The 26,531-nt window shown below is 47.7% G+C and overlaps 1 protein-coding gene across 2 annotated transcripts; it reads left to right on the top strand.

The window, feature by feature from the left end:
- Positions 1–40: 40 nt before the first annotated feature.
- LOC119286104 (nuclear pore complex protein NUP98A-like) lies at positions 41–5,771 on the top strand. 2 transcript variants are annotated; one of them, XM_037565446.1, is made up of 11 exons: positions 41–245; positions 626–1,123; positions 1,760–2,215; positions 2,365–2,580; positions 2,852–3,333; positions 3,467–3,536; positions 3,627–3,678; positions 4,081–4,219; positions 4,388–4,501; positions 4,598–4,775; positions 4,862–5,771. In XM_037565446.1, the coding sequence occupies exons 1-11, from the start codon at positions 227–229 to the stop codon at positions 5,497–5,499; spliced, it is 2,862 nt and encodes a 953-aa protein (XP_037421343.1). In that variant the 5' UTR covers positions 41–226; the 3' UTR covers positions 5,500–5,771. The 2 variants fall into 2 exon arrangements, with proteins under 2 accessions (XP_037421343.1, XP_037421342.1); XM_037565445.1 differs by having other exon boundaries at positions 44–245; positions 3,618–3,678.
- Positions 5,772–26,531: the final 20,760 nt, after the last annotated feature.

The raw sequence follows: 26,531 nt of genomic DNA, 5'->3' as shown, positions 1-26,531 counted from the left end.
GCCAAAGAGACAGACGCCGGGGCCCCACCCTCCAGCCTCAGATCCAGATCCCCCTCCTCCACTTTTCGATTATCTTTTCGTCTCCTCCTAAACCAACACCAACACCACATCGATCGACAGCGACCCCCACCTCCACCCGGCTGCCGCCGCCGCCGCCGCAGCCGCAGCCGCCGACGGCCCGGTGATCCACCGTCTCCTCCGCGGCCACCACCACCATCAACCAGCCATGTTCGGCGCTAGCAATCGTAAGCACCCTCCTCTCCTTTCCCTCACCCCCGCACGCCATCCCCTGACCTAGGTAGGGTTTCCCCGTGCGCCCTACCTAGTAGTAGCTTTCCCTCGATTGCTGTCGGTATTGCTAGTAAGTAGTAGCCATTATCTCATCGTCCGCTGTGATCGGCGGCTAGGTTTCGCAGTCGAGATCCCCCATTTGATGATACGTTACTAATAATAATGCTTTCACGCTACAGTGTTGATAAACTGTCCATCAAGTTTTTCTGCCTGGGTATATGATTCTTCTATTGTTTTGCCGTTGGTTGCGGATTTCAGTCCAGTTTTACCTATGAAAGTTAATTATTGACGCCATGGTTGCTAACCTGCTGTTTGATCATCCTTTTTTTTGCAGCATTCGGGCAGTCATCCGCCAGCCCTTTCGGGCAGACCTCAACCAACCCCTTCGGGACCCAACAGGGCTTTGGCCAGCCCAGCACCACCACCAACAATCCCTTCGCGCCCAAACCCTTCGGCAGCCCGACCCCCGCATTCGGGGCGCCAACAGGGACCACCTCGCCCTTCGGCGCTACCTCCACCTTTGGCCAGCCATCCGCTCCGGCCTTTGGCGCCACTTCCACTGGCGCCTTTGGCCAGCAGTCCGCCCCGGCCTTTGGCGCTACGTCCACTGGTGCCTTCGGCCAGCAATCCACCCCTGCGTTTGGCTCTACATCCACTGGCGCCTTCGGCCAGCAACCCGCGTTTGGTGCTACATCAACCGGTGCCTTTGGCCAGCCATCCACACCTGCATTTGGCACCCCGTCCTCCTCTCCGTTTGGGAGCTCCACGCCAGCTTTTGGTACATCGCCAGCCCCCGCGTTTGGCGCCACATCCTCTAACAACTTTGGCGGTGGTTTGTACCATTCTCGCAACCTCAGCATTTAATTTCTGTTCTTCTGCAACTTGGAACACATTTGTTATGCTGCATTTACTGAATCTTTACCTGTCTAGCACCTGCTATGTGTTTAATTGCCAACCTTGATATATCAAAGAAGAATCTGGCAATGAATCTTGCAACTCACTATTATAGACAGAACAAAGCTATGCTACAGCAACCTTTTAGGTTGTGTTATCTAGCACTACAGTTTAAAACTTTACTTTGAAATATCTCTGTCAAGTACGTATTAAAAATAGTAACTGCTGCTACTAGTTGAAGTTTATGATCGGTAGGACTATTTCCTTCATCACTTCATCAGTAGGAGTGTAGGACTAACACTTGAAATACTGTCACCCTATAAACTCGTTAGTCCATGCTGTCCCTTTGCTACTGCATAGAAATAAAGGGTAGGTTTCTGAAGGTAATAGATGCTACTACCTCCGTCCCATAATATAAGATGTCATTACAACCGAGATATGATTATCTCGGTTGTAATAACATCCTATATTATGGGACGGAGGGAGCACTATTTTTGTTTTGTTCTCGTTTCCTTTTTAGACCGATAGTTTTATGGCTTGCGATTTAACGCTCTCTACTCTGCAAAATTTTCAGGATCTTTATTTGGACAAAAGCCAAGCTTTGGTGGGTTTGGATCAACTCCTAGCCAGTCTAGTCCATTTGGTAGCACATTTCAGCAAACACAGCCAACATTTGGCAATAGCACTTTTGGCACCACAACTACGCCGGCCTTTGGTTCCACAACAACGGCAGCATTTGGCTCCACAACGACTCCAGCATTTGGCTCAACATCAGCATCCTTATTTGGTGGTGCTTCCAGCACCCCAGCATTTGGTTCGACGCAATTTGGTTCAACCACAACTCCTGGTTTTGGATCTTCAGGTACCGGAGCATTTGGTGTGAGTAGTGCTCCAGCTTTTGGAACTTCAACCACACCAGCAAGTGCTTTTGGTTTTGGTTCTTCACCGTCTTTTGGACAATCAGCAGCTGCAACTGGTACCAGCCTCTTCGGAACAACTTCACCCTTTGGAGCACAAACTTCTCCATTCGGTAGGTTCCCCCACTGGATATTCAACTTACTTGGTTATGTTTGTATAATTTTGGCTTGGTGTTGAGTGCATCACCCTGTGTTACATTCCATGTGCTCTAGCAGTTGTGTAATTGCGGATTATCTTATCAGTTTCTTTTTTGAGTTTCAGGCTCTCAAACAGCTGCACCAGCATTCGGGCAAACTACGTTTGGAAGTCAATCTGGAGGAACCAGAATACAGCCTTATGTACAAACACCTGATACTGACACTGCTGCAAGTGGTTCTCAGCCTGCTGCAAAACTTGATTCCATATCAGCCATGCCTGCATACAAAGAGAAGAGTCATGAAGAATTGAGGTGGGAAGATTATCAGCGTGGGGACAAAGGTAAAGGAAATTTCTGGAATCGAGTAGTATGCTATTGCTTTATATGTGACCTCATTTCTAGACATTTGCGGCTAATGGTTCTTATTTTCTATGAACTGGGATAGATATTATGTTCTGGCTTCTGGTATAGCTTAGCTGTAGTCCTTTTCCCCCTTAATTGCAATTAAACTGAACTCATATTACTTCTATTTCAAATGTCCCATTATTTTGCTGCTTGTATCATTAGATTTTAAGTTGTGAAATTTTTAATGTTTGAACTTTGAACCCTCAGGTGGACCAAACTCTTCTGCAACTCCAGCAGTGAACAACTTCTTATCTCCACAGCCAAGTTTCCAACCAAATCAACCAGCACCAGTGAATCCATTTACTAACCCCTCACCCTCACCTTTTTTGAGTGCTTTTGCTACTACTCCGAACCCGTTTTCATCGCCCGCAACTACTACCTCCTCGTTTGGACAAACAAGTGGTTCTACATTCCCAGCAAACACTTCATCTTCTCTATTTGGAAATAATACCACCACTTCACTATTCAACAACCCAAATCCTTTCAATGTTGGGTCATCCACTAGTAATAGCACTCAATCATCTGGGCTGTTTACGTCTTCCCCTACAATGGGGCAGCAGCCATTTGGCCACTCATTTAACCAGCAATCAAGCACTCCAGCTTTCTCCACCAGTATGTTCAATACATCTAACATCGGAATCACTGGAGGTGGAGGGATGTTTGGCAACACATCTTCACCTTTTCAAACAGTAAGCATCCTATTCCCTTGCAATTACCATATTTTGTTTAGATAATTATTCTTCATAAATCATTGATCCTTGATATTTGTTTTCTATATCTTTTGCTTTGCAAATAACGAGTTGCTCTTTGCTCATTTTTAAGTCATCATTTCAACAATCTGCCCCTGTTCAACCTACAAACTCGTTCTCATTCCAACCTCAGACTCAACCAGGTTAGTATTCAGACCCCTAATACTTAATGTTTCCTTCTCATTAACAATTTTTTTGAGCTTTTGTGTGTATGCCACTTGAAGCTTTGACAGGTGGATTCTCTGGTGTTTCCAACCCGATGAATATGGCTCCATTCGGACAGCAGTATGACTATTCCATTTACTTATCGCATGTACATTTATTCTTTCCTTTTTATGGGTGGAAGTACAGATGAGGTGAACGTAAATATGGTGCAACAAACAAAAGTGATATATAATGTGGAGATGGATAGTGTAGGCTTGTAGAGAAAGAAACTACTTAATGGTCCTGTGAGTCAATTGTATATGCTAGCTTTGCGCTGCTGTGTTCTTGTTTATCTCTATAGTGGAACACAGAGTTTTTACTTGGTTCATAATTTAATTGTATTCACGGATAATAAATACTAAGAAACACTTATTATCACTTAATTATTATGATTTGGCATCTATTTTCTTCGAATTTAGTAGTCAGTGCATTATTTTTTCAAATTGTAAGTTCGTAAAACAGCCTGTTGCATTCTTGATGCAGAACTACTAGCCAGTCCAATATGGTAATGCAGCCGACTCTTGTTTCAAATCCCTTTGGGACCCTTCCAGCAATGCCTCAGATGTCCATTGGGAATGGTGGATCCTCACCTTCTATCGAATATGGGATATCAAGTTTGCCGGTTAGTATTTTCTTTACCATCTTTAAGTATTTGCAGTAGTTTCTGCAGCGTGGAAGGATAGTAGAGATGAGCAAGGAGGGTATTATTTATAGCAGTTCGTGCTACTGAGGTATCTAGAGCCACGAGGAAGGACATTTGCTTGACAAAAACATTTACTCTGCCCTGCAGGTTGCTGAGAAGCCCCTTCCGAGCAGAACATTATCAATGGTGGTTCCTAGGCATTTGTCACAGAGGAGGATAAAGCTGCTGCCACGAAAATATAATGCAACATCCAATGGCAAGGTTAGGACTGTTATTTAGTTTATATTTCTTTATTATTGGAGTTTTATGAAAGCCGTTTGAGAAATAATTGTGTGGTTCTGTTTTTTGTTCCTTCAGGTTCCATTCTTTGCTGATGATGAAGAATCCCCTGTAACACCAAAAGCGGATGCCTTTTTCATCCCTAGAGAGAACCCAAGAAGTTTGATAATCCGTCCAACAGACCAGTGGCCTTCACGTAGTGTGGTTGGCCAACAATCAATTCCAAGGGATTCAACTGATAATGACAAACATAAAGGTATTTATTTAGAACTGTCTGTATTCTTTCTCCCCTAGACTTGCAAAATTGTTTGTCGCTTGTTTCTGATTTGAGGTACTGTACAGATGCTTTTGTTGGGAGGGAGCACAATAAGGCTGCCATGACACCAACTCGGTCTGGTACAGTGGAGAATGGCATCCACATTGCATCAAGCGAGCCTGGGGATGTGGCTCGGCATATGAATGGTGCTACCGTTGAGAAGATGATGCCTAGGCTCTCCCAGGCAGATTACTTCACGGAGCCCAGTCTAGAGGAGCTTGCTGCCAAAGAACGTGCTGAGCCAGGCTACTGTAGTCAGGTTGTAGACTTCATTGTTGGGCGTGAAGGTTATGGCAGCATCAAATTCTTGGGAGAAACTGATGTAAGGGGCCTTGATCTGGAGTCGATTGTGGAATTCAGTAACCGTGAAGTGATTGTGTACAAGGAGGATAGCAAGAAGCCCCCAGTTGGCGAGGGCCTGAACAAAGCTGCTTTGGTGACCCTCCTGAACATCAAGTGCATGAATAAGAAGACGGGTGAGCAGTACACGCAAGGGCCGAGGTTGGACAAGTTCAAGGAGATGTTGGTGAAGAAGGCTGATGAGCAGGGGGTGGAGTTTATCTCGTTTGACGGTGCCAAGGGCGAGTGGAAGTTCAGGGTGAAGCACTTCAGCTCCTACGGGTTTAGTGAAGCCGAAGCCGACGACCTGGCCGATTCCTTGTAGCTTTGTCGATAGGTGCTTGTTTTCTTTTGGATGAACGGTGGACACTCGATTCCATGTAGCTTTGGTCGATGTAGCTGGTCTGGTCTGGTCTGGGAGAATATTGGTTGTCATGCCTTTCTTCTCTGAATGCTGCTATGAGTTCCTTCCCATGTTCTTCTGTACATATCCTTTTTTCTTGCAGAATGCACAAAAATTACATTCTGGCACCAATCTAGCAATGAACTGACATCTGTACAAATCTAGTCGATGAATAATCTTGTTACTGTCTTGGATAGAATGCATCCTTTTGGCAGTTTATCTTATGCCTGCGGCCTCTATGGTTTTCTTAATATTTTTTTGTTTGCGTAATGTAATCATCATTAGCCAAGTCTCATAACAGTACGAAGAACTAACATTATATTCCCTAAAAAGATTGTACTACCTCTGCTCGGAATTAATTGTTGCTCAAACTAATGTATTCACACAGACAACGTGGCTGTGAGGCATTTCTGGCATTTCACTCTGTACATTATCTTTCCATCGTCTACTACAAACTATGGTACGCAATTTGCATACTCTCGAGAAAAAAAATAGACAATGGTAGCATGCTTTGTGTTCACTCTTCTCCAATCCTTCTCTTTGAACAGGTTGTGCACATATGAAAAAAAACCAGAGGACATGTTGTGCAGAGTTTGCTCCGTAGCCCACGTGGACAGCCCAGGTGGACGAGAATCAACAAAAATAATGTAATAGTTTTGGAGGTATGAGACGTCTGATCAAGTCCAATCTTCAGATCAATTATCTCCTGTCAAATTCCTTTCCATCGCAAGGTTTGGGAGCCTCCAAAAACATCCTGTTCCGACCGCCTTCTATCTCCAAAAAAAAGCACGCCCAAATCCCTCTTAATCCCGCACCTGCCTAGTCTAGTTTGCTCGGTTTTGTTCCTCCCAAATCGCTCCCGGTATTCTTGTAGAATTTTTTTAGAACACAGTATAGACGCAAGCGCTCATACATACGCGCATACACTCATCCCTATGAATGCAGACACACATACCCTACCCCTATGAGCATCTTTGAGAGACTGAGCCGGCATATCATTTTGAGATTTGCAAAGTCGCCGTAGGCGCCTCGTCGTCGACGAGAACGTCTCCTGTCACTGAAAGCGCATCGCCGGAAATCCGGAAATAAATCAAGAAATAATGCAAGCACCAGGACTTGAACCCTCCTCCAAAAACATCCTATTCCAACCGCCCTCTATCTCCGAAAAAAAAAGCGCACGCCCAAATCCCCCTTAATCCCGCACCTACCTAGTCTAGTTTGCTCGGTTTTGTTTCCTCCCAAATCGATCCCGGTATTCTTGCAGAGTTAATGTGTATAAGCTCATAAAACCACCAATCGGTTCCGGTGAAATTGTTTGGTACTCGCTCCGTTCCAAATTACTCGTCGTAGAAATGAATGTATCTAGAACTAAAATATATCTAGATACATCCAAACTTGCGATAAGTAATTCGGAACAGAGGGAGTAGATCACAGGAATATGCACCCACATGTTGGTGGCAAAAATCCCTGATTTCCAATTCTAAATTTCTACGCTTCCAACACGTGAGTTATATTGAGATAACACTAACACATGCTTCGATTTATCCTTGCTTCCTGACATACTGTATGAGTTTCTTCAGTCTAGATAGTTTCTGGCAATATACAAACATGCTTCTTTTGTTTTTCACTCTTTGAAGTCACGCCTCCGAATGAGAAGGTATTGCATTGCATGAATCGCCAGCTGGTCCGAATCAAAGGTATTGCACTGATTATTCTCAATTTGATGTTTCAGCTATCCATGTTTTGTAAGCATCATTATGTGCTTCGACATTCCAGATTGTTTGCATCGATGGTTGCTTCTTAATGTCCATGCTTCTTAACTTTACTATATGTTTTCTTAGGTCAAGATAGTTTAGGACAATAGAAACATACTTCTACTTCTTATATTTTTTTCTTATATTGTGAAGATCATTGTTTGCATTTAAACACTATCATCATGCTTCATATTTTCCATATATTTGATGATGTATGCTTCCAGCAGTTGGGCGCCGCCGGAGACATATATGGAAGCATACGTGGAAGCGACCGATGCATACACCTAGAAGTGTGATGACACCTGAATCTTCCCTACAATGAAGACGATCACACATGAAGAGAAGCAAGTCTACAATCTATAGGAAACATATGATATTAACTTAGAAGCAGTGTACGTACTATTGGGGTTTTGGAAGAAAATAATTTTGTATCATGCCTTGAACTTAGTGTATGAACAAATGAAGCAGGAAACAAGCTCATATTCTGTCGCGCACAAACAAAAGCATAGTTTTGTAGGACAAACGTAAAAGGACTTCATGCAAAAGCGATGACCACGTCCGTCATCATCTTGGTCGCTCTTCACTCCGCACCACCTCCATCGAGGTCATCGCCGCCCTCCAATCCATCGCCGGCACTTGTTCCAACTCCGGCACCGAAATCATCGACGGGCGCACTGAATGCATCGGCGACATTGGTTCCAAATTTCGCTGAGAAAACATCGCCAGCACTGTAACACGCACCGGCCGACGCAAGCATCCTCCTCTTCAAGATGTCTCTCCTTGCCATATCATGCCATTCTTTGGTGGATGTCGTCCATATCATTGCGGTCCAATGTCACGATCCTATCCTCTTTGGTAAGAAGCTTGGACATGGCTTTGTTCTCAGCGGCATGTGCTCTTCTCTCCTCAATGATCGCCTTGCGCAACCCCTCGTCCTTGAGAAATTACCACTTCTCTTACTTCTCTCGTGCCTTCTTCTCGGCCAACTTTTTCTTTGTCTTCAATGTCTTCGCTAACATCAACTCATTTGATTGCACCATGGCATCTATCTTGTCCCGCAAGCTCGATGCTTCGTGTTCCCTCTTGATTTTCTCCTTTGTCTTCTTGTCACTATCGGGCTTGTCCAAGTTTCTTGGGCCATCATCATCTTCATCTTCATCCATGTTCATAAGTGAACCTCTCTTCGGTGGGGATTCTTTGTTAATCAACTTCCATTTGTCGCACTCTTTGATTATATCCCATCAATGCTCTAGTTTAAATTTTTTGCCTTCGAAAGCTTTCATGTCTTTGTATCTTTGTTGGGCAATTTTGTCCTACACAATTAGAACAAAGTCAAATGATGCAATCACTTCATATGATGCAAATGATGTGCACAACTTGGAACGTGAAAACGAACTCATATAGTCAGATTCCACTTGGAGGTGCACTGCGAACTTGTTCCAAGCAAGCTGCCCAACGGCTATAAATCGACTTGATCACGTCCCAACGACCTTGGAGTGACCGAAAGGTCCGTGGTGTTCTATTGGGATGCTTGACCATCATGCGGAAGTATTGATCTTCGATTATTTCCCAATATATCTTGGAGGTTTGCAAGCATCAAGAGACACCGCACTCCAAGCCTTGATCAAGATTTGATCTTTCAAGATCGTGTAGTTCTTCGATCTCACATTTTTTTGCTTGCGCTTGCTCATACGCACTCTCATCCACTTCCTCCACTTCATCTTCACCACCGTGATCATCCACACCACCCTCCATTTCATTGTAATCGAAATCAGCGAATGGGGCTTGATCGATGTTGACGGCTGAGGGAGTCCTGGATTAGGGGGTGTTCGGATAGCCGGACTATACCTTCAGCCGGACTCCTGGACTATGAAGATACAAGATTGAAGACTTCGTCCCGTGTCCGGAAGGGACTTTCCTTGGCGTGGAAGGCAAGCTTGGCGATACGGATATGTAGATCTCCTACCATTGTAACCGACTTCGTGTAACCCTAATCCTCTCCGGTGTCTATATAAACCGGAGGGTTTTAGTCCGTAGGACAACATACACATCAACAATCATACCATAGGCTAGCTTTTAGGGTTTAGCCTCTCTGATCTCATGGTAGATCTACGCTTGTACTACCCATATCATCAATATTAATCAAGCAGGACGTAGGGTTTTACCTCCATCGAGAGGGCCCGAACCTGGGTAAAACTTCGTGTCCCTTGCCTCCCGTTACCATCCAGCCTAGACGCACAGTTCGGGACCCCCTACCCGAGATCCGCCGGTTTTGACACCGACGTTGGTGCTTCCATTGAGAGTTCCTCTGTGTCGTCGCCATCAGGCTCGATGGCTTCTACGATCATCAATAGCGACGCAGTCCAGGGTGAGACCTTCCTCCCCGGATAGATCTTCCTCTTTGGCGGCTTCGCACTGCGGGCCAATTCACTTGGCCATCTGGAGCAGATCGAAAGCTACGCCCCTGGCCGTCAGGTCAGATTTGGAAGTTTAAACTACACGGCTGACATCCGCGGGGACTTGATCTTCGACGGATTCGAGCCATTGCCGAGCACGCCGCATTGTCCCGACGAGCATGATCTAGCTCTTCCGCCGAACAGTGCCCTGGGGGCTGTGATCCCAACGGCGATTGAGCCGAACACCAGCCCCGTACTCTGCGAGACTCGTGACTCCAAGGAGCCGGACTCCTCTCGGACTCCGAACCCTCCGTGCCCCTGCCAATCGAATCCGATTGGGCGCCGATGATGGAGTTTACTGCCACGGACATCTTTCAGCACTCGCCTTTAAGCGATATCCTGAAGACACTGAAGTCTCTCTCTTTATCAGGAGAGCCCTGGCCGGACTACGGTCAGCAAGGTTGGGGTACGGACGATGAAGAAATTCAAAGCCCACCCACCACCCACTTTGTAGCCACTGTTGACGACTTAACCGACATGCTCAACTTCGACTCCGAAGACATCGACGGTATGGACGCCGATGAAGGAGATGATGAAGAACCAGCGCCTACCAGGCCCTGGAAAGCCACCTCGTCATATGACATATACATGGTGGACACCCCAAAAGAAGGAGATGGCGATGGAACAACGGAGGATGACCCCTCCAAGAAACAGCCTAAGCGCCGGCGTCAGCGGCGCCGCTCAAAATCCCGCCAAAACAAATACGGTGATTCCAGCACGGGAGATAATAATACTCCGGAAAGTGCCGAAGAAAACCCCCTCCAGCAAGATTTAGCACAGGAGGATGGAGAAACCAGCCCTCATGAGAGAGCGGCAGACAGAGAGGTCGAGGACGATAATTATATGCCTCCCTCCGAAGATGAGGCAAGCCTCGACGACGACAAATTCGTCGTGCTAGAGGATCCCGTCGAGCAAGAGCGTTTTCAATGCATGCTTATGGCCACGGCAAGAAGCCTCAAGAAAAAACAACAACAACTTAGAGCTGATCAAGATTTGCTAGTCGACAGATGGACTGAAGTCCTTGCGGCCGAAGAGCATAAACTCGAGCGCCCCTCCAAGAGCTACCCAAAGCGCAGGTTGCTACCCCAATTAGAGGAGGAAGCACTTGATGCGGCCGACCGGCCACCTCATGGCCGCGACAGAGAGGCCTCTCGGCCCTCCACTCAAGCCGCACCCCATACCAAGGCACGTGAATATGCGCCGGACTTACGAGATATGTTGGAGGACAAGGCAAGGCAAACAAGATCGATCTACGGATCGCGGGGGCACCCCACGGCTCGAGACGTAACCGTCACGCCGGCCACAAATTCGGCAGGGCCGAATACAGTAGACAAAGCTCATTGGAGCTACGTCATGATATAGCCCAGTACAGAGGCGCCACACACCCACTATGCTTCACAGACGAAATAATGGATCATCAAATCCCCGAGGGTTTCAAACCCGTAAACATCAAATCATATGATGGCACAACAGATCCTGTGGTATGGATCGAGGATTATCTCCTTCATATCCACATGGCCCGCGGCGATGATTTCCACGCCATCAAATACCTCCCACTCAAGATTAAAGGACCAGCTCGGCATTGGCTTAACAGCTTGCCAACAGAATCAATCAGTTGTTGGGAGGACCTGGAAGCCGCATTCCTCGACAATTTCTAGGGCACTTATGTGCGACCCCCAGACGCCGATGACCTAAGTCACGTAATTCAGCAGCCAGAGGAATCGGCCAGGCAATTCTGGACACGGTTCCTAACAAAGAAAAATCAAATAGTCGACTGTCCGGACGCTGAGGCCCTAGCAACCTTCAAGCACAATATCCGTGACGAGTGGCTGGCCCGGCACCTTGGACAGGAAAAGCCGAAATCGCAGCACTCACGACACTCATGACCCGCTTTTGCGTGGGAGAAGACAACTGGCTTGCTCGTAGCAACAATATGACCAAGAACCCCGGTAATTCGGACACCAGGGACAGTAGTGGCAGGTCGCGTCGCAACAAGCAGAAGCGCCGCATTAACGGCGACAATGCTGAGGATACGACAGTTAATGCCGGATTCAGAGGCTCTAAATCCGGTCAGCGGAAAAATCCATTCAAAAGGAATCCTAGGGGCCCGTCCAGTTTGGACCGAATACTCGACCGCTTGTGCCAGATACATGGCACCCCCGAAAAGCCGGCCAATCACACCAACAGGGATTGTTGGGTGTTCAAGCAGGCAGGCAAGTTAAACGCCGAAAATGAAGACAAGGGGCTGCATAGCGATGACGACGAGGAGCCCCGGTCGCCGAACAACAGTGGACAGAAGGTTTTTCCCCCACAAGTGCGGACGATGAACATGATATACGCAACCCACGTCCCCAAAAGGGAGCGAAAGCGCGCGTTAAGGGACGTATACGCGGTAGAGCCAGTCGCCCCAAAGTTCAACCCATGGTCCTCCTGCCCGATCACCTTTGATCGAAGGGACCATCCCACTAGCATCCGTCATGGCGGATTCGCCGCATTGGTTCTAGACCCAATTATTGACGGATTTCATCTCACTAGAGTCCTTATGGACGGCGGCAGCAGCCTGAACCTGCTTTACCAGGATACAGTGCGGAAGATGGGCATAGATCGCTCGAGGATTAAGCCCACCAAAACGACCTTTAAAGGCGTAATACCAGGTGTACAGTCCAACTGTACAAGCTCAGTCACACTTGAAGTGGTCTTCGGATCTCCGGATAATTTCTGAAGCGAGGAGTTAATCTTCGACATAGTCCCGTTCCGCAGTGTTATCACGCACTGCTCGGGCGAACCGCATTCGCCAAGTTCAATGCGGTACCGCACTATGCATACCTTAAGCTCAAGATGCCAGGCCCTCGAGGAGTAATTACGGTCAATGGAAACACCGAACACTCCCTCCGAACGGAGGAGCACACGACGGCCCTTGCAGCGGAAATACAAAGCAGCCTCTCCAGGCAGTTCTCCAGTCTGGCCACTAAACGGCCGGACACCGTCAAGCGCGCCCGGAGTAACCTACAACAAGACCGCCTGGCACGATGTGAGAAGGCGTAGCAATGTGGCCCCAACCCCAACCCTCGCAAAAAGGCGACGCCAGTACTTCACGTACATAACTACGCTCTAGAGATACCATGGGTACAGGGGGAGGGGCACCATCACGGCACGCCCAAAACACGGCTTAAACCGTACCAAGGGCTGCCGATTTTTTAATTTTCTCTTACTTTCAGGACTCGATCCTTCGGAAGGCCTGTTCGGCAGTTCAATTGCCGCACAAACGATGCAAGAACCAGGGAAGCAGACAAGCCACGCCGCATTACGGGACTCCCAGGTGGTCTCTATCACGAGCAGTATACCTGTTCCGCATACTATTCCGCAGCTTGCCCCTGGAACGGACATGTTAACTAGTCCAACCTTTCACTTATCGCACTATTTGTATCGTTCTGCTTTGATCGCAGCCCTTTTTAATAAAAAATGCATAGCTTTCGTCTATTTTTGCATTACCTTTTTTCTTTATATATGTTCCTTAACGACATGTTGCACCCGTACACGTTGGTACGGCCAAAATACGCCAGGGGCTTTAGTACCCCTCAATATGGTGTGAGAAGTCTGAACACTTTAACAAGTGTGGCACCCCAAACTTATAGCATTATATGCATCGGCTCTGAATCATGTCTTGGGTCAATAGTTGGGTTTGCCCGGCTCCTATGTTTTGGTGCCTTACGTTCCGCTATATCGGCTAAGGTAGCACTAGGAGAACCACTGCGATTGTGCCCCAGTTGAGCTGGGTCGAGCACCTCAGTGGAGAAAGCTAAAACTGACTGTCATGATGAAGCGAGAGCTGGTCGCTGTTCAAGAGGTTTTTTGAGTCCCTAAAGACTTATGCCGCTTAGGGCGAGGAGCCGGCTCTGTCCGGCCAAGGCGTGGATAGCGTACCGAACTCGGTCTTCCGAATACCAGGGGCTTCGCCGAAATTTAAAATTATAGATTTCTATGGCAAAGTGAGAGTGTTCACGCATTATAGTCCGATTGCCTTGTTTGTTGGGCTGAGCGCCTCCCTCGAAGGACCCAAACATGGGAAAAAGAGCGCTCAGGTTTATCCCCGAACACCCCAGCACTAGCGGCACGGGGGCAGAAGCCCACGACTCGCCATCTCTCAGAATTGATAAATAGCCGCACAGAAGGTAATATTTTAAATTCCAACAGCATTGCTTAGCGCATATGAACAAGTTTTCAACGCACATGACAAAACGAGCAAGTTTCACTCAAAAATTACATCCCTAGAACATTCATCCGCCACAAGGCAGGCACCCTTCAGAACATCCTTATAGTAATTCTCGGGCTTGCGATGCTCTTTCCCCGGCGGTGGCCTGTCCTTCACAAGCTTCTCAGCATCCAACTTGCCCCAGTGCACCTTAGCACGGGCAAGGGCCCTACGGGCACCTTCAATGCAGACGAAGCGCTTGATGACTTCGAGCCTTGGACAGGCCTCCACCAGCCGCCGCACCAGCCCAAAATAGCTCCCAGGCAGAGCCCCTCCAGGCCACAGCCGAACAATGAGGCCCTTCATGGCCTGTTCGGCCGCCTTGTGGAGCTCGACCAGTTGCTTCAGCTGGTCGCTCAGGGGCACGGGGTGTCCGGCCTCAGCATACTGAGACTAGAACACCTTCTCTGTCGAGTTGCCCTCCTCGGCTCTATAGAATGCGGCGGCATCAGACACACTCCAGGGAAGATCTGCGAACGCTCCTGGAGAGCTCCGGATTCGGGTAAGTAACAAGTAACTCACGTTTATGTGTTTGCTTTGCATAAAGAATGCCTTACCCGCCGCTATCTTCTTCACCTCATCCAACTCCTGGAGGGTCTTCTGGGATTCGGCCTTGGCAGACTTGGCATTTTCAATAGCCACCACGAGCTCGGACGCTTGCGTCTTTGAGTCAAGCTCCAAACTCTCATGTTTTTCCATGAGAGCCTGGAGCTCTTGCCGTACCTTGCCAACCTCGGCCTCATACTTCTCCCGCTCGGTGCGTTCCGAGGCCGCCCTCTTCTCGGCCTCGACCAGCGCTTGCTTAAGGTTCGCCACCTCAGACGTGGCCCCTACAATAGCCACGATAATCTTGTCATTTTTTGCAATTGCACCTTTATATATATATATATATATTTAAACAAGGTATTTCTTACCTTCATTGTCCTCGAGCTGCTTCTTGGCACGCCCGAGCTCTTGCTCGGACCGCTCGAGGTTCTGCCTTAGCGTATCCACCTCCACAGTTAGTGCGGCGGATGCAAGCGGAGAAGCCTGCATACGCATATTGACTCATTTTTGTTAGACTCCTGCAAATTTTATTTGATCCTCTATTCGGCTTTTCTTTCCGAATGCCAAACAGAGCATCAGGGGCTACTGTCTATGCGGTAATATTATTTACTCATTCTTTACTTACCTCAAAGCCTGTTAAAAGGCTAGTACAAGGTTCAGTCAGTCCGCTCTTGGTGGACTGAACCTTCTGGACCACCGCACTCATAATGGTGCGGTGCCCCTCGTCGATGGAGGCGCCTTGAAGCGCCTCCAACAGATTGTCCGGCGCCTCCGGTTGGACGGGGGTCACCGGCACGGTGGGCTCGCTCCCCTTGGAAGGAGGTCCCCCGCCGGACTCTGGAACCTTTGAAGGTTCCGGAGCGGTGTCCAGCCTAGAGCCGGACTTGGAGCCCTGGGGGGTTTCATCCCCTTTACTCCTAGAGTCCGGGAGGTCACCTTGCGGCGCCTCCAGGACCACCTCCTCCCGGCTTGGAACCTGTTGGGACAACATTTTGGTGTCGTCTGTAGGGCGGGGGAAGGAAGCCGTCGGAAGCGAGTTCACATCCGACGAGTCCAGTGAGCCGCTCGACGACGCGTCGAGCCGGTCTTTGGGTGGGTTGCATAAACATACTTGACGTAAGGGAAAGCTGTGCAATAAACGGATACTATGAATTACTCTAGTATCCGGATACTTACGACTTTGCGAGGGGCTTGGCCCTGGGCTGCCACTCCTCTCCGCCGTTGTCGGCGTTGGTGGAGTAGTCCGGGGGAAGGGTTTTCCCCTTCTTGGACCCTCCGGCCTCCCCAGAGAGAGTGGCCTTCCTTTTCTTCTCTCCTCCCGCTGGAGGGGGAGAGGTCTCTTCTTCTTCCTTCTCGTCTTCATGGGAGGAATGCACCTTGGAACCGTCGGATGATGGGTCCGACACCTCCTGGCGCCGGGCACTCTTTCGAGTCCCCGTGGCCTTTTTCGCGGCCTTCTTCTCCGACACCACATAGGGTGCCGGAACCAGCAGCTTCGCCAAGCGAGCGTCCGCTGGGCCTTCGGGCAAAGGAGCCGGACAGTTGATCTGTCCGGACGTCACCTGCCAATCATGTCAAAGGTAAGGGAGTTTAGATCCCGCATGGAGTCAAACTATGAAAAACTGATACCCTGTAAAAGGAAAAAAACAGCTTACCGCATGAGCGTGATGCTGCGTACTGAATCTGCGATCCTCGGTAGCGGATGCGGGAGCCTCGACGCCCTTGAAAAGCACCTTCCAGGCATCTTCGTACATCGTGTCGAAGAGCCTTCTTAGCGTTTGGTGCTGCGCCGGGTCGAACTCCCACAGGTTGAAAGCCCGTTGTTGACACGGGAGGATCAGGCGGATGAGCATAACCTGGACAACGTTGACAAGTTTGAGCTTCTTGTCCACCAGGGTTTGGATGCATGTTTGGAGTCCGGTCAGCTCTCCTTTTTACCCCATGACAGGCCCGTATCCTTCCAGGAGGTGAGCCGCGTAGGGGGTCCGGATCGAAACACGAGGGCTGCGACCCATTCGGGGTCGCGCGGCTCGGTGATGTAAAACCACCCCGATTGCCACCCCTTCAGGGTCTCCACAAAGGAGCCCTCGAGCCATAGGACGTTGGCCATCTTGCCCACCATGGCGTCTCCGCACTCCGCCTGGTTGCCGCGCACCACCTTCGGCTTGACATTGAAAGTCTTGAGCCATAGGCCGAAATGGGTGCGGATGCGGAGGAAAGCCTCGCATATGACGATAAACACCGAGATGTTGAGGACAAAGTTCAGGGCCAGATCGTGGAAATCCAGGCCGTAGTAGAACATGAGCCCCCGGACAAATGGGTGGAGAGGGAAGCCCAGTCCGCGGAGGAAATGGGGGAGGAACACCACCCTCTCATGGGGCCTAGGGGTGGGGATGAGCTGCCCCTTTTTGGGAAGCCGGTACGCGATGTCGTTAGACAGGTATCCTGCCTTCCTCAGCTTTTTGATGTGTCCCTCCGTGACGGAGGAGACCATCCACTTGCCTCCCGCTCCGGACATGGCCGGAGAAGGTTGAGATGGGGAGTGCGGATTTGGGCGCTGGAGCTCGAGTGCGCAAGAATGGATAGGCGAAGGAGGAAGAAGGTGTAGGTGAGAAGGTGGATCCTTATCCCCTTATATGGGTGGACGCAACTACATGTCCCCACCAGCCTGGTAAAACTCGCTTATCTCCAAGTGCCGTGATCAATGGCGCGGTTGGGTTACCCACGCCCGTACTGATGAGAATCCCGGGATAAGGGGACACGATCTCTGCTTTAACAAGACGTGCCAAGGAAACCGCCTCGCATGACGCGCTGAGGTGGGATAATGAAATGACTCGAATAAAGGCTTGGCCGTGGTGTGTCACATTACGGAATACGTCAGCAGATTAGATTTGTGTAAATATTATTCTCTCTATGGCAATATGTGGAAACTTATTTTGCAGAGCCGGTCACTATCTTTGTGTTCAAAATCTTCTATGAAGTACTTGGAGGAGGAACCCGCCTTGCAATGCCGAAGACAATCTGCGCGCCGGACTCGTCGTCATTGAAGCCTGGTTCAGGGGCTACTGAGGGAGTCCTGGATTAGGGGGTGTTCGGATAGCCGGACTATACCTTCAGCCGGATTCCTGGACTATGAAGATACAAGATTGAAGACTTTGTCCCGTGTCCGGAAGGGACTTTCCTTGGCGTGGAAGGCAAGCTTGGCGATACGGATATGTAGATCTCCTACCATTGTAACTGACTTCGTGTAACCCTAATCCTCTCCGGTGTCTATATAAACCGGAGGGTTTTAGTCCGTAGGACAACATACACATCAACAATCATACCATAGGCTAGCTTCTAGGGTTTAGCCTCTCTGATCTCGTGGTAGATCTACTCTTGTACTACCCATATCATCAATATTAATCAAGAAGGACGTAGGGTTTTACCTCCATCGAGAGGGCCCGAACCTGGGTAAAACTTCGTGTCCCTTGCCTCCTGTTACCATCCGGCCTAGACGCACAGTTCGGGACCCCCTACCCGAGATCCGCCGGTTTTGGCACCGACAACGGCATTGGTGTCCAACAAGTTCACGAACTCAGCAGTGGCATTGTTCAAACCACCGCTACATTGAGTGACATCAAGTCACGAGCTAACACGATGGCGAAAAGCGAAGCAAGAACAAGGGATCGAAGATTCATACCTTCCGACCATTTCATCGAACACCTTGCCTGCGGTGGAAGCAGCGCCGTTGAACGGCATCGTCGGGGAACATCTCGCCGGGGCGGAGGGAGTGGACGAAGGCGCCGGCCTTTTCGTATGAACATTCTTCCGCTTCACGCCCGAAACCTTACTCACCTTCTCCGCCGGCGGCCGGGCAAATCATGCAGCGACGGCGCCGCCCAACGTGCGTGCCTTTTCGGCGGGGCCAGCCGGATTGCCACCCTGCACGACAACGTTGCCCTGCCGCTTGCGGGCAGGCGCGTTGGTGCCTCGGGCGACGGTGGGGCGACATGGCCAGCGATGAGATCCGTTGAAGGGGATTGCGTGTGCGCGACCTCTACGGTGACAGGGGATGGCTGGGAGGCTTCCATGGCGCGAAGAATGGCGGGAAGATGGACCAGAGCACGCGATGGCGGGGCAATGGTGGCCGAGGAGGGGGGGGGGGAGTGGGAACGACCGTGCGGAAATTTCCCTCACGCCAAATCTCGCTGCGGATAGGGGGCGAGGTCGGGTCGGCCTCCCACCCCATGAATCTAAAGGTTCAGGGCGATCTTTTGCTGCGTCCCGCAAAAAATTTTACGGGTCAGACGTGTTTGCGGGGTCTGTTCGGGCAGAATTTTCCGCGCCAATCCGTATTTTGACGGTTATTTTGCGGGTCGCGGTGTTTTACGGAGTCTGCTAGAGATGCTCTTACATAAGTTTATTGTACTTGTTCTAAGGTAACAACCCATGCTGATGGATGCGGGAAGAGTTATGACGGAGCAATCAATTAATGAACCGAATTAACTCACGCAGAGCCTAACTATTACATCAGACATTTATGATGCTTTTTATCGGATGGTACCACTAGTTTGATAGCATCCAAAATTTATTAGTCCCATGCCTAGTGGTGTCCAATAAAAATAATCGTATATAAATGTGCACCAAAAGCATGTATAAATGATCTGAATATAGCATGCACAGAACAAAAATTATATATACGTTTGTGAAGTATCACTCAACTGAAACTATTTTCTGTCAATTACGCACCGGTCTTTAGCGAACTGTCAGAATAGCTGCAGCTGCCACTAATAGGATCATTTTAATTTGCTAGCCAAACCAAGTTTGCTCATATGCCTGAGACACATATGCAAAAGATTAGCAAAATTACAATCAGACAATTCCCATTTACTTCCTAACTATTGTATCAACCTCCATTAGGGGTTACACAAATAAGAGCGAGAAGAGAAGCAAAGCACGGTCGTGAACTAGAAGTGATCAAGAAGTGATCCTGAAACTACTTACGTTCAAGCATAACACAAGAACCGTGTTCACTTCCCGGGCTCCGCCGGAAAGAGACCATCACGGCTACACACGCGGTTGATGCATTTTAATTAAGTTAAGTGTCAAGTTCTCTACAACCGGATATTAACAAATTCCCATCTGCCCACAACCGTGGGCACGGCTTTCGAAAGTTCAAAACCCTGCAGGGGTGTCCCAACTTAGCCCATCACAAGCTCTCACGGTCAATGAAGGATATTCCTTCTCCCAGGAAGACCCGATCAGACTCGGAATCCCGGTTACAAGACATTTTGACAGTGATAAAACAAGACCAGCAAAGCCGCCCGGATGTGCCGACAAATCCCGATAGGAGCTACACATATCTCGTTCTCAAGGCACACCAGATGAGCCAGACGTCGGGTTGGCATAGACCCTGGTTGCCCAGGGGGCGCCAGGCATCGCTCAGGTTGGACCAACACTTAGAGAAGCACTGGCCCGGGGGGGTTAAAATAAAGATGACCCTTGAGTCTGCAGAACCCAAGGGAAGGTGATAGATTGTTAGTGCAGATGTAAAACCAAGGTTGGGCCTTGCTGGAGGAGTTTTATTCAAAGCGAACTGTCAAGGGGTTCCCATTATAACCCAACCGCGTAAGAAACGCAAAATCAAGGAACATAACACCAGTATGACGGAAACTAGGGCGGCAAGAGTGGAACAAAACACCAGGCATAAGGCCAAGCCTTCCACCCTTTACCAAGTGTATAGATGCATTAGTTAAAATAAGAGATATTGTGATATCCCAACAAGGAACAAACTTCATCTTCACCTGCAACTAGCAACGCTATAAGAGGGGCTGAGCAAAGCGGTAACATAGCCAAACAACGGTTTGCTAGGACAAGGTTGGTTAGAGGCTTGACATGGCAATATGGGAGGCACGATATAGCAAGTGGTAGGTATCGCAACATAGCAAAAGAGCGAGCAACTAGCAAGCAAAGATAGAAGTGATTTCGAGGGTGTGGTCATCTTGCCTGCAAAGTTCTCCGAGTTGACGTAAGCTTGATCCTCGTAAGCGTACTCAACGGGTTCCTCGATCACGTACTCGTCTCCCGGCTCTATCGAAGGCAAGAACACAAGCAAAAAGACCAACAATCAATCATGGTGCAATGCGCAAGCAACATGATGCAAAACATGGCATGATATGCGGGATGTGATATGCAATGCATATGCGTGCTCCGGAAGGAAAAGGTTGAACCAAGACTCAACTTGGCAAACCAAGTACGCTGCTGGAAAGATGAGTTGATTTCGGTCGAAATTGATATAAAGATCACCGGAATCGGATGCACGGTTTGCAAATGGCAAGCAAAACAAGAATGGCACAATTCTACGATAAATAGCACGATGCCATCTAGAATGCAACAAGAAACTAAGCTACTGCACTCTAACATAGCAACAAAACACATGTCGGTGATCTACTCAAGATGCTTGACAAAAATGAACACTGAATTATCACACAAGAGCAGGTTCAAACAAGCATGACAAAAGTGCAAAAGATAACAACATAGCAGACTTAGTGAAAATAACAACATTCAGGAATTAACATCAGGAAGCAATGTTTAGAGCAAGATAACAACATGCTACAGGATTAGAACATAGCAATACAAGGCATGACATGAATCTACTCAAATGATATAACAAAAGTCCCTTACTGACCATAAGCCAAAAGGGATCATAAGATATGATGGCACCCATGTAAACATAGTAAGTTTCGTTAACAGATTCAGACTTAGCAGAAAACTGGACATGGCATAAACAGAATTATGAAGTCATGTTTGCGAGCTCGATGCACTCAACAAAAGGCAATGAATGACAAACTAAGCATACTACTAGCAAGAATACATGATCAGGAAGCCAACCAAAGCAAGAACAATCTCATAGCATACATGGATCAACTACAACAACCTTGGCAAAATTGATTAACACGTAAACAATCTGCCAGGAACATTTTATAGCAAAAGTAGAGCAAGATTAGGTCATGCTAGGGCACTCCATAAATGCAAACAGGGACATGGATGGATAGATCATAACCATATGTCAAAATAATCCTTACTGAACATACTCAAAAGAAGCATGGATCTCTCTGTAGTAACATGAATACATGGCATTAAAATAACATCAGGGAAATTACTTAGTGAAATTCTAAGTCTCTGAAAACAGCAATATCACGAGAGCTACTTTGCATGCTTGTGCTAGTCACCACAATGATCACAAAAATACATGGTAAGCACCCCTGTAAAGATGGCATGGCATAGAATAGAACACATGTAGAGCTCATGCCCATATGCAGCACATAATAATCATGGCAAAAATGACAAATGCTCATAATCTGATAAGAATCAGGACCTAACATTTTATAGCACTCTTGCAACAGTCGTTTAGGCATCAAGATGGACTCAAACAAGCATGGCACAGTGGAACAAAATGAAGAGCACATCCAGATGAACATTTTGATATATCATGCATGCAAAACGGATCTACGGATGAGGAGTTATGATATGTTGAACAGGGCTATAAAACATCACAGATCTGGGACTTAGAGAAAAATCAACCTCCGAAAAAGTCAACTCGGGACGGAGACGTGCGGGACAAGGAGATCCAGGACGTGGGCGCGACGTTTGGTTCGGTGGCCTGATGGATCTGGTCCACCTCCAGATCCGGCGACGGAGGATGATGCCGACGAGGTCGGCGCGGACTTCGGCGACAAGGACACAGCGGCGTGACGAGGAGGAGGCGGTGGGGCCGAGCGGGTGCGGTGGAGGAGGAGGCGGCGCGCGGACGACGAGGAAACCGAGCGGCGGCGGGGCAGCGCGCGGCGGCGGGCGGCTGCGCCGACGAGGCACGTGAGGCGGCGGTGGTCGGCGCGAGCACGGCGGCCGGAGCAGGCGAGGCGATGGTGGGCGAGGGCGGCAGCGCACGCGTGGGCGGGCGGCGGCGATGCATGGGCTGGGCAGTGCAGACATGTCCGGCACGGCACGGACGCGTCCGGACACGCGGAGGAGGAGGAGGTTAGGGTTCATCCGCGAAATTTTCGGGGGAGAGGATATATATATATATATATATAGGTAGAGGGAGCTAGGAGAGTCCAAATGAGGAGCGGTTTTCGGCCACGCGATCGTGATCGAACGACCGAGAGGATGGATGGGGTTTGGATGAGTTATTGGGCCGTTTTGGAGGGGTGTTAGGCTGCAACACACACGAGGCCTTTACGGTTCCCCGGTTAACCGTTGGAGTATCAAACGGACTCCAAATGGCACGAAACTTGATAGGCGGTCTACCGGTGGTGTACCAAGGCCGCTTGACAAATCTCGGTCCATTCCGAGAAAGTTTAACACCCGCTCACGAAAAGAGACAGAAGAGGGCGCCGGAGGACGTAGGAGTGTCGGATTGCAAAATGGACAACGGGGAAAAATGCTCGGATGCATGAGACGAACACGTATGCAAATGCGATGCACATGATGACATGATATGAAATGCATGACACACAAACAAATGACAAGGCAACAACAGCGAATAACTGGAAGACACCTGGCACAACGGTCTCGGGGCGTTACACTAGGAGACACCACTCTCCAAAAGGTAATAGATGGTGTGTTGATGATGAACTCCTTGCTCTTGTGCTTCAAAGATAGTCTCCTCAACACTCAACTCTCTCTCATAGGATTGGATTTGGTAGAAAGATGATTTGAGTGGAAAGCAACTTGAGGAAGGCTAGAGATCAAGATTTATGTGGTTGGAATGAAATATCTTGACCTCAACACAAGTGTCGGTGGTTCTCTCTCAGAAAATGTATGTTGGAAGTGTAGGCATATTCTGATGGCTCTCTCCACGAATGAAGAGTGGGTGGAGGGGTATAAATATCCTCCACACAAAATCTAACCGTTACACACAAATCACCAAACTCAGAGGGACTGAATCACACAACTCGGTTAGACCGATTTAGTTCATAATGTGACCGTTAGGGTTTTCGGTGGGACCGACATGATCAACTCGGTGGGACCGATGCGCTAGGGTTAAGGTAATGCCTCATCTTGGTTGGACCGATTACACAAACTCGGTGGGACCGATTTGGGTAATAAGCAAAACAGAGAGTTGGCTAAGAAAACTCGGTGAGACCGATTGCATATTTCGGTGGAACTGAAATTAATGCAATAGGCAACAGAGAGTTTGCAAGCCCATCTCGGTGAGACCAAGATCCCATTGGTGAGACCGAATTGATTAGGGTTTCTGGCACTGGCTATGTCAAGAGAACTCGGTGGCACCGGATAGGAAATTTCGGTAGGGCCGAGTTTGACTTTTGGTTTGGGACATATGTGGATTTGAGAAAGTAGTTGATGGCTGTGGAGCATATCACTAAGCACTTTGAGCAAGCAAGTCATTAAGCAACACCTCATCCCCTCTTAATAGTATTGGCTTTCCTATGGACTCAATGTGATCTTGGATCACTGAAATAGAAAATGTAGAGTCCCGAGCTTTGAGCTTGAGCCAATCCTTTGTCCTTATCATGTCGAAAGGGTTCCACATCCTCTAGTCCATGCCACTCCATTGTTGAACTTATCTGAAGCATTCTAGTCAAAAGCATTAGTCCAACAAGAGATATGTTGACATTAATTACCAAAATCACCCAGGGAGCATTTGTGCTTTCAATCTCCCCCTTTTTGGTAATTGATGACAACATACATCAAAGCTTTAGATAAAGATATAGAGAATAACGAGTAAAGATTTGGAAAGACATGTAACATGCATAGGCTCCCCCTATATGTATGCAATCATGTAAATATGGACTATAAGAGCATGTGAATGCATAGCATGATAGAGTAAGCAATGTGTTACATGTATCTTGGCTATATGCATAAGAGCAAAAAATGTAAATATAGGAAATGTACCTACATGCTCATAAGTCTTTCTTGCAAACAATATGTACATCAGTAAGAAATCCTCATGCATATGAGTGTGATGCATATACTTACCTTGTGGCCTTGAGTTAGCTTAGGAGGGAATGAACCTGAGTAAACAGGGTTAGATAACACAGATACATTTACCAACCAGAGCAACCAAAAGAAACTACAAGAGTACCAAGACTGGGATGACATGTAGTGAGTGAGTACTGAGTACTCTATTTGATATAGACATGTCCCCAAAAGGTAAAGATATGCAATGAATTCATAGATCTCCTTCCCTAACAGTCTTTCTCCCCCTGAATCTTGTATTGGATAATGGGAGAACATAGGGAAACAAAATCAGAGCAAAACAGATCATAACCATAAACATAACATAGACATGTCTTTCCCCTCTTAAAGACATGTGACTTCTCTCCTCTTGAACACCAAGCATCTGGGGCCTTTGATGTGATTACCTCTCTCTACCTCTTTCTCTTTCTCCTTCTCCCTCTTTGAAGAGAATAAGCTTTGATGTGATCTCTCTCCCCCTTTGACATCAATTTCCAAGAAGGGATCTTCTGGAGTATGAGTCAAATAGGTTTGGTCCTTGAGTCACAGAGCAAAGCAGCATATAGATCATGATGCTGGTAGAGGATAAGAATCATCAAGTGGAGCTAGAATAAAACTATAGGAACAAATGGCAAATTGTCTTCTCTGCAGTGAAATCGGTGATACCAAGTTGTAGTCTTCGGTGGCACCGAATTGGTTCGGTGTGACCGAAAGCAATAGATCGGTATATGACCGAGTTCAACGCAGATAGAACACTTGTCACGTCAGCTCACTAGGCAAAAATATCTCACAAAGATTTGCAAGGAATTAACTAAAAGATTTGCAATGAATTGGATGCAGGGAAATGCAGAATTAAAACAGAGAAAAGAAAATCTAGATGAAGTATGCAAAAACTCAAGGAAACACTAGAGACCTTCATCTAGAATTGGGCGGTGACAAAGTCACCTATGTTAGAGTATATTGACTGAGGAGTCAAGTGAGAACACTTGATCGTAAGTCATACTCATCATTTAAGCTTAAAATGGGGTTACCATTTTTTGTTTAAGCATTTGATGTATTCACATCTTGTTGAGTTGCTTTGACCTAAGACTTGAGGTAAAGCTTCTCTAAGATGGAATTACATACCTTGGGTGGTGGTGTTGATCTTGATCATGTAGTTGAACTTGCGTGGGTAGCTCAAGGTTGATGTAGCGCAAGAGTGGTTGGGAGCACCACTTGGAGTTGAGTTCATCTACCTACATGGGTTAGTTTTCCAAGGAAGAGCACTTGTGTATCCAAAATGACAATCATGAAATTTGATACCAAATGAAATTTGATACATAGAATTTGTCAAAGGATAAGTTGAAGTGTTTCATGCTTCCTTGTTTTCAACCACCATTGAGTAGAGACTTGGTGATGTAGAGATTGCTCAAGATGTGAGTGAGTTGCAATCTCATAGATTTAGATTCATCCAAGTACCTACAAGGGTTTAGATAGCATGCAAGAGTGCAAATATATCCAAGACATATGATCATCATCAGAGAGATATCAAGGATTAGTCATAGATCCATGCCTTGCATGTATCCAAATGGAGTCCCTACTCCAAGTTTGAAGCATCAATGATGTTCAATTCACCTCTCAAGTGGAAAAAGACTTTCTCATCAAGCGGTTTGGTGAATATATCCACCAATTTCTTATCGGTACAAACATGTTTAAGATCAATGTCCCCTTTAGCAACATGATCTCGAATGAAATGATGATGAACTTCAATATGCTTAGTTCGAGAATGTTGCACGGGATTGTGAGCGATCTTAATAGCACTGTCATTGTCACAAAGCAATGGAACATGTTTCACATTGATCCCATAATCTTTAAGAGTTTGGGTCATCCAAAGTAATTGAGCACAACATGAAACGACGGCAATGTATTCCGCTTCGGCAGTGGATAATGATACCGAATTTTGTTTCTTGGAGGACCAAGATACAAGAGATATACCAAGAAATT

Source organism: Triticum dicoccoides, chromosome 4A, assembly GCF_002162155.2.
Source record: "Triticum dicoccoides isolate Atlit2015 ecotype Zavitan chromosome 4A, WEW_v2.0, whole genome shotgun sequence".
Classification (NCBI taxonomy): Eukaryota; Viridiplantae; Streptophyta; class Magnoliopsida; order Poales; family Poaceae; genus Triticum; species Triticum dicoccoides.
The sequence above is the reverse complement of the archived record's forward strand: the minus strand, read 5'-3'. Positions and strand labels throughout refer to the sequence as shown.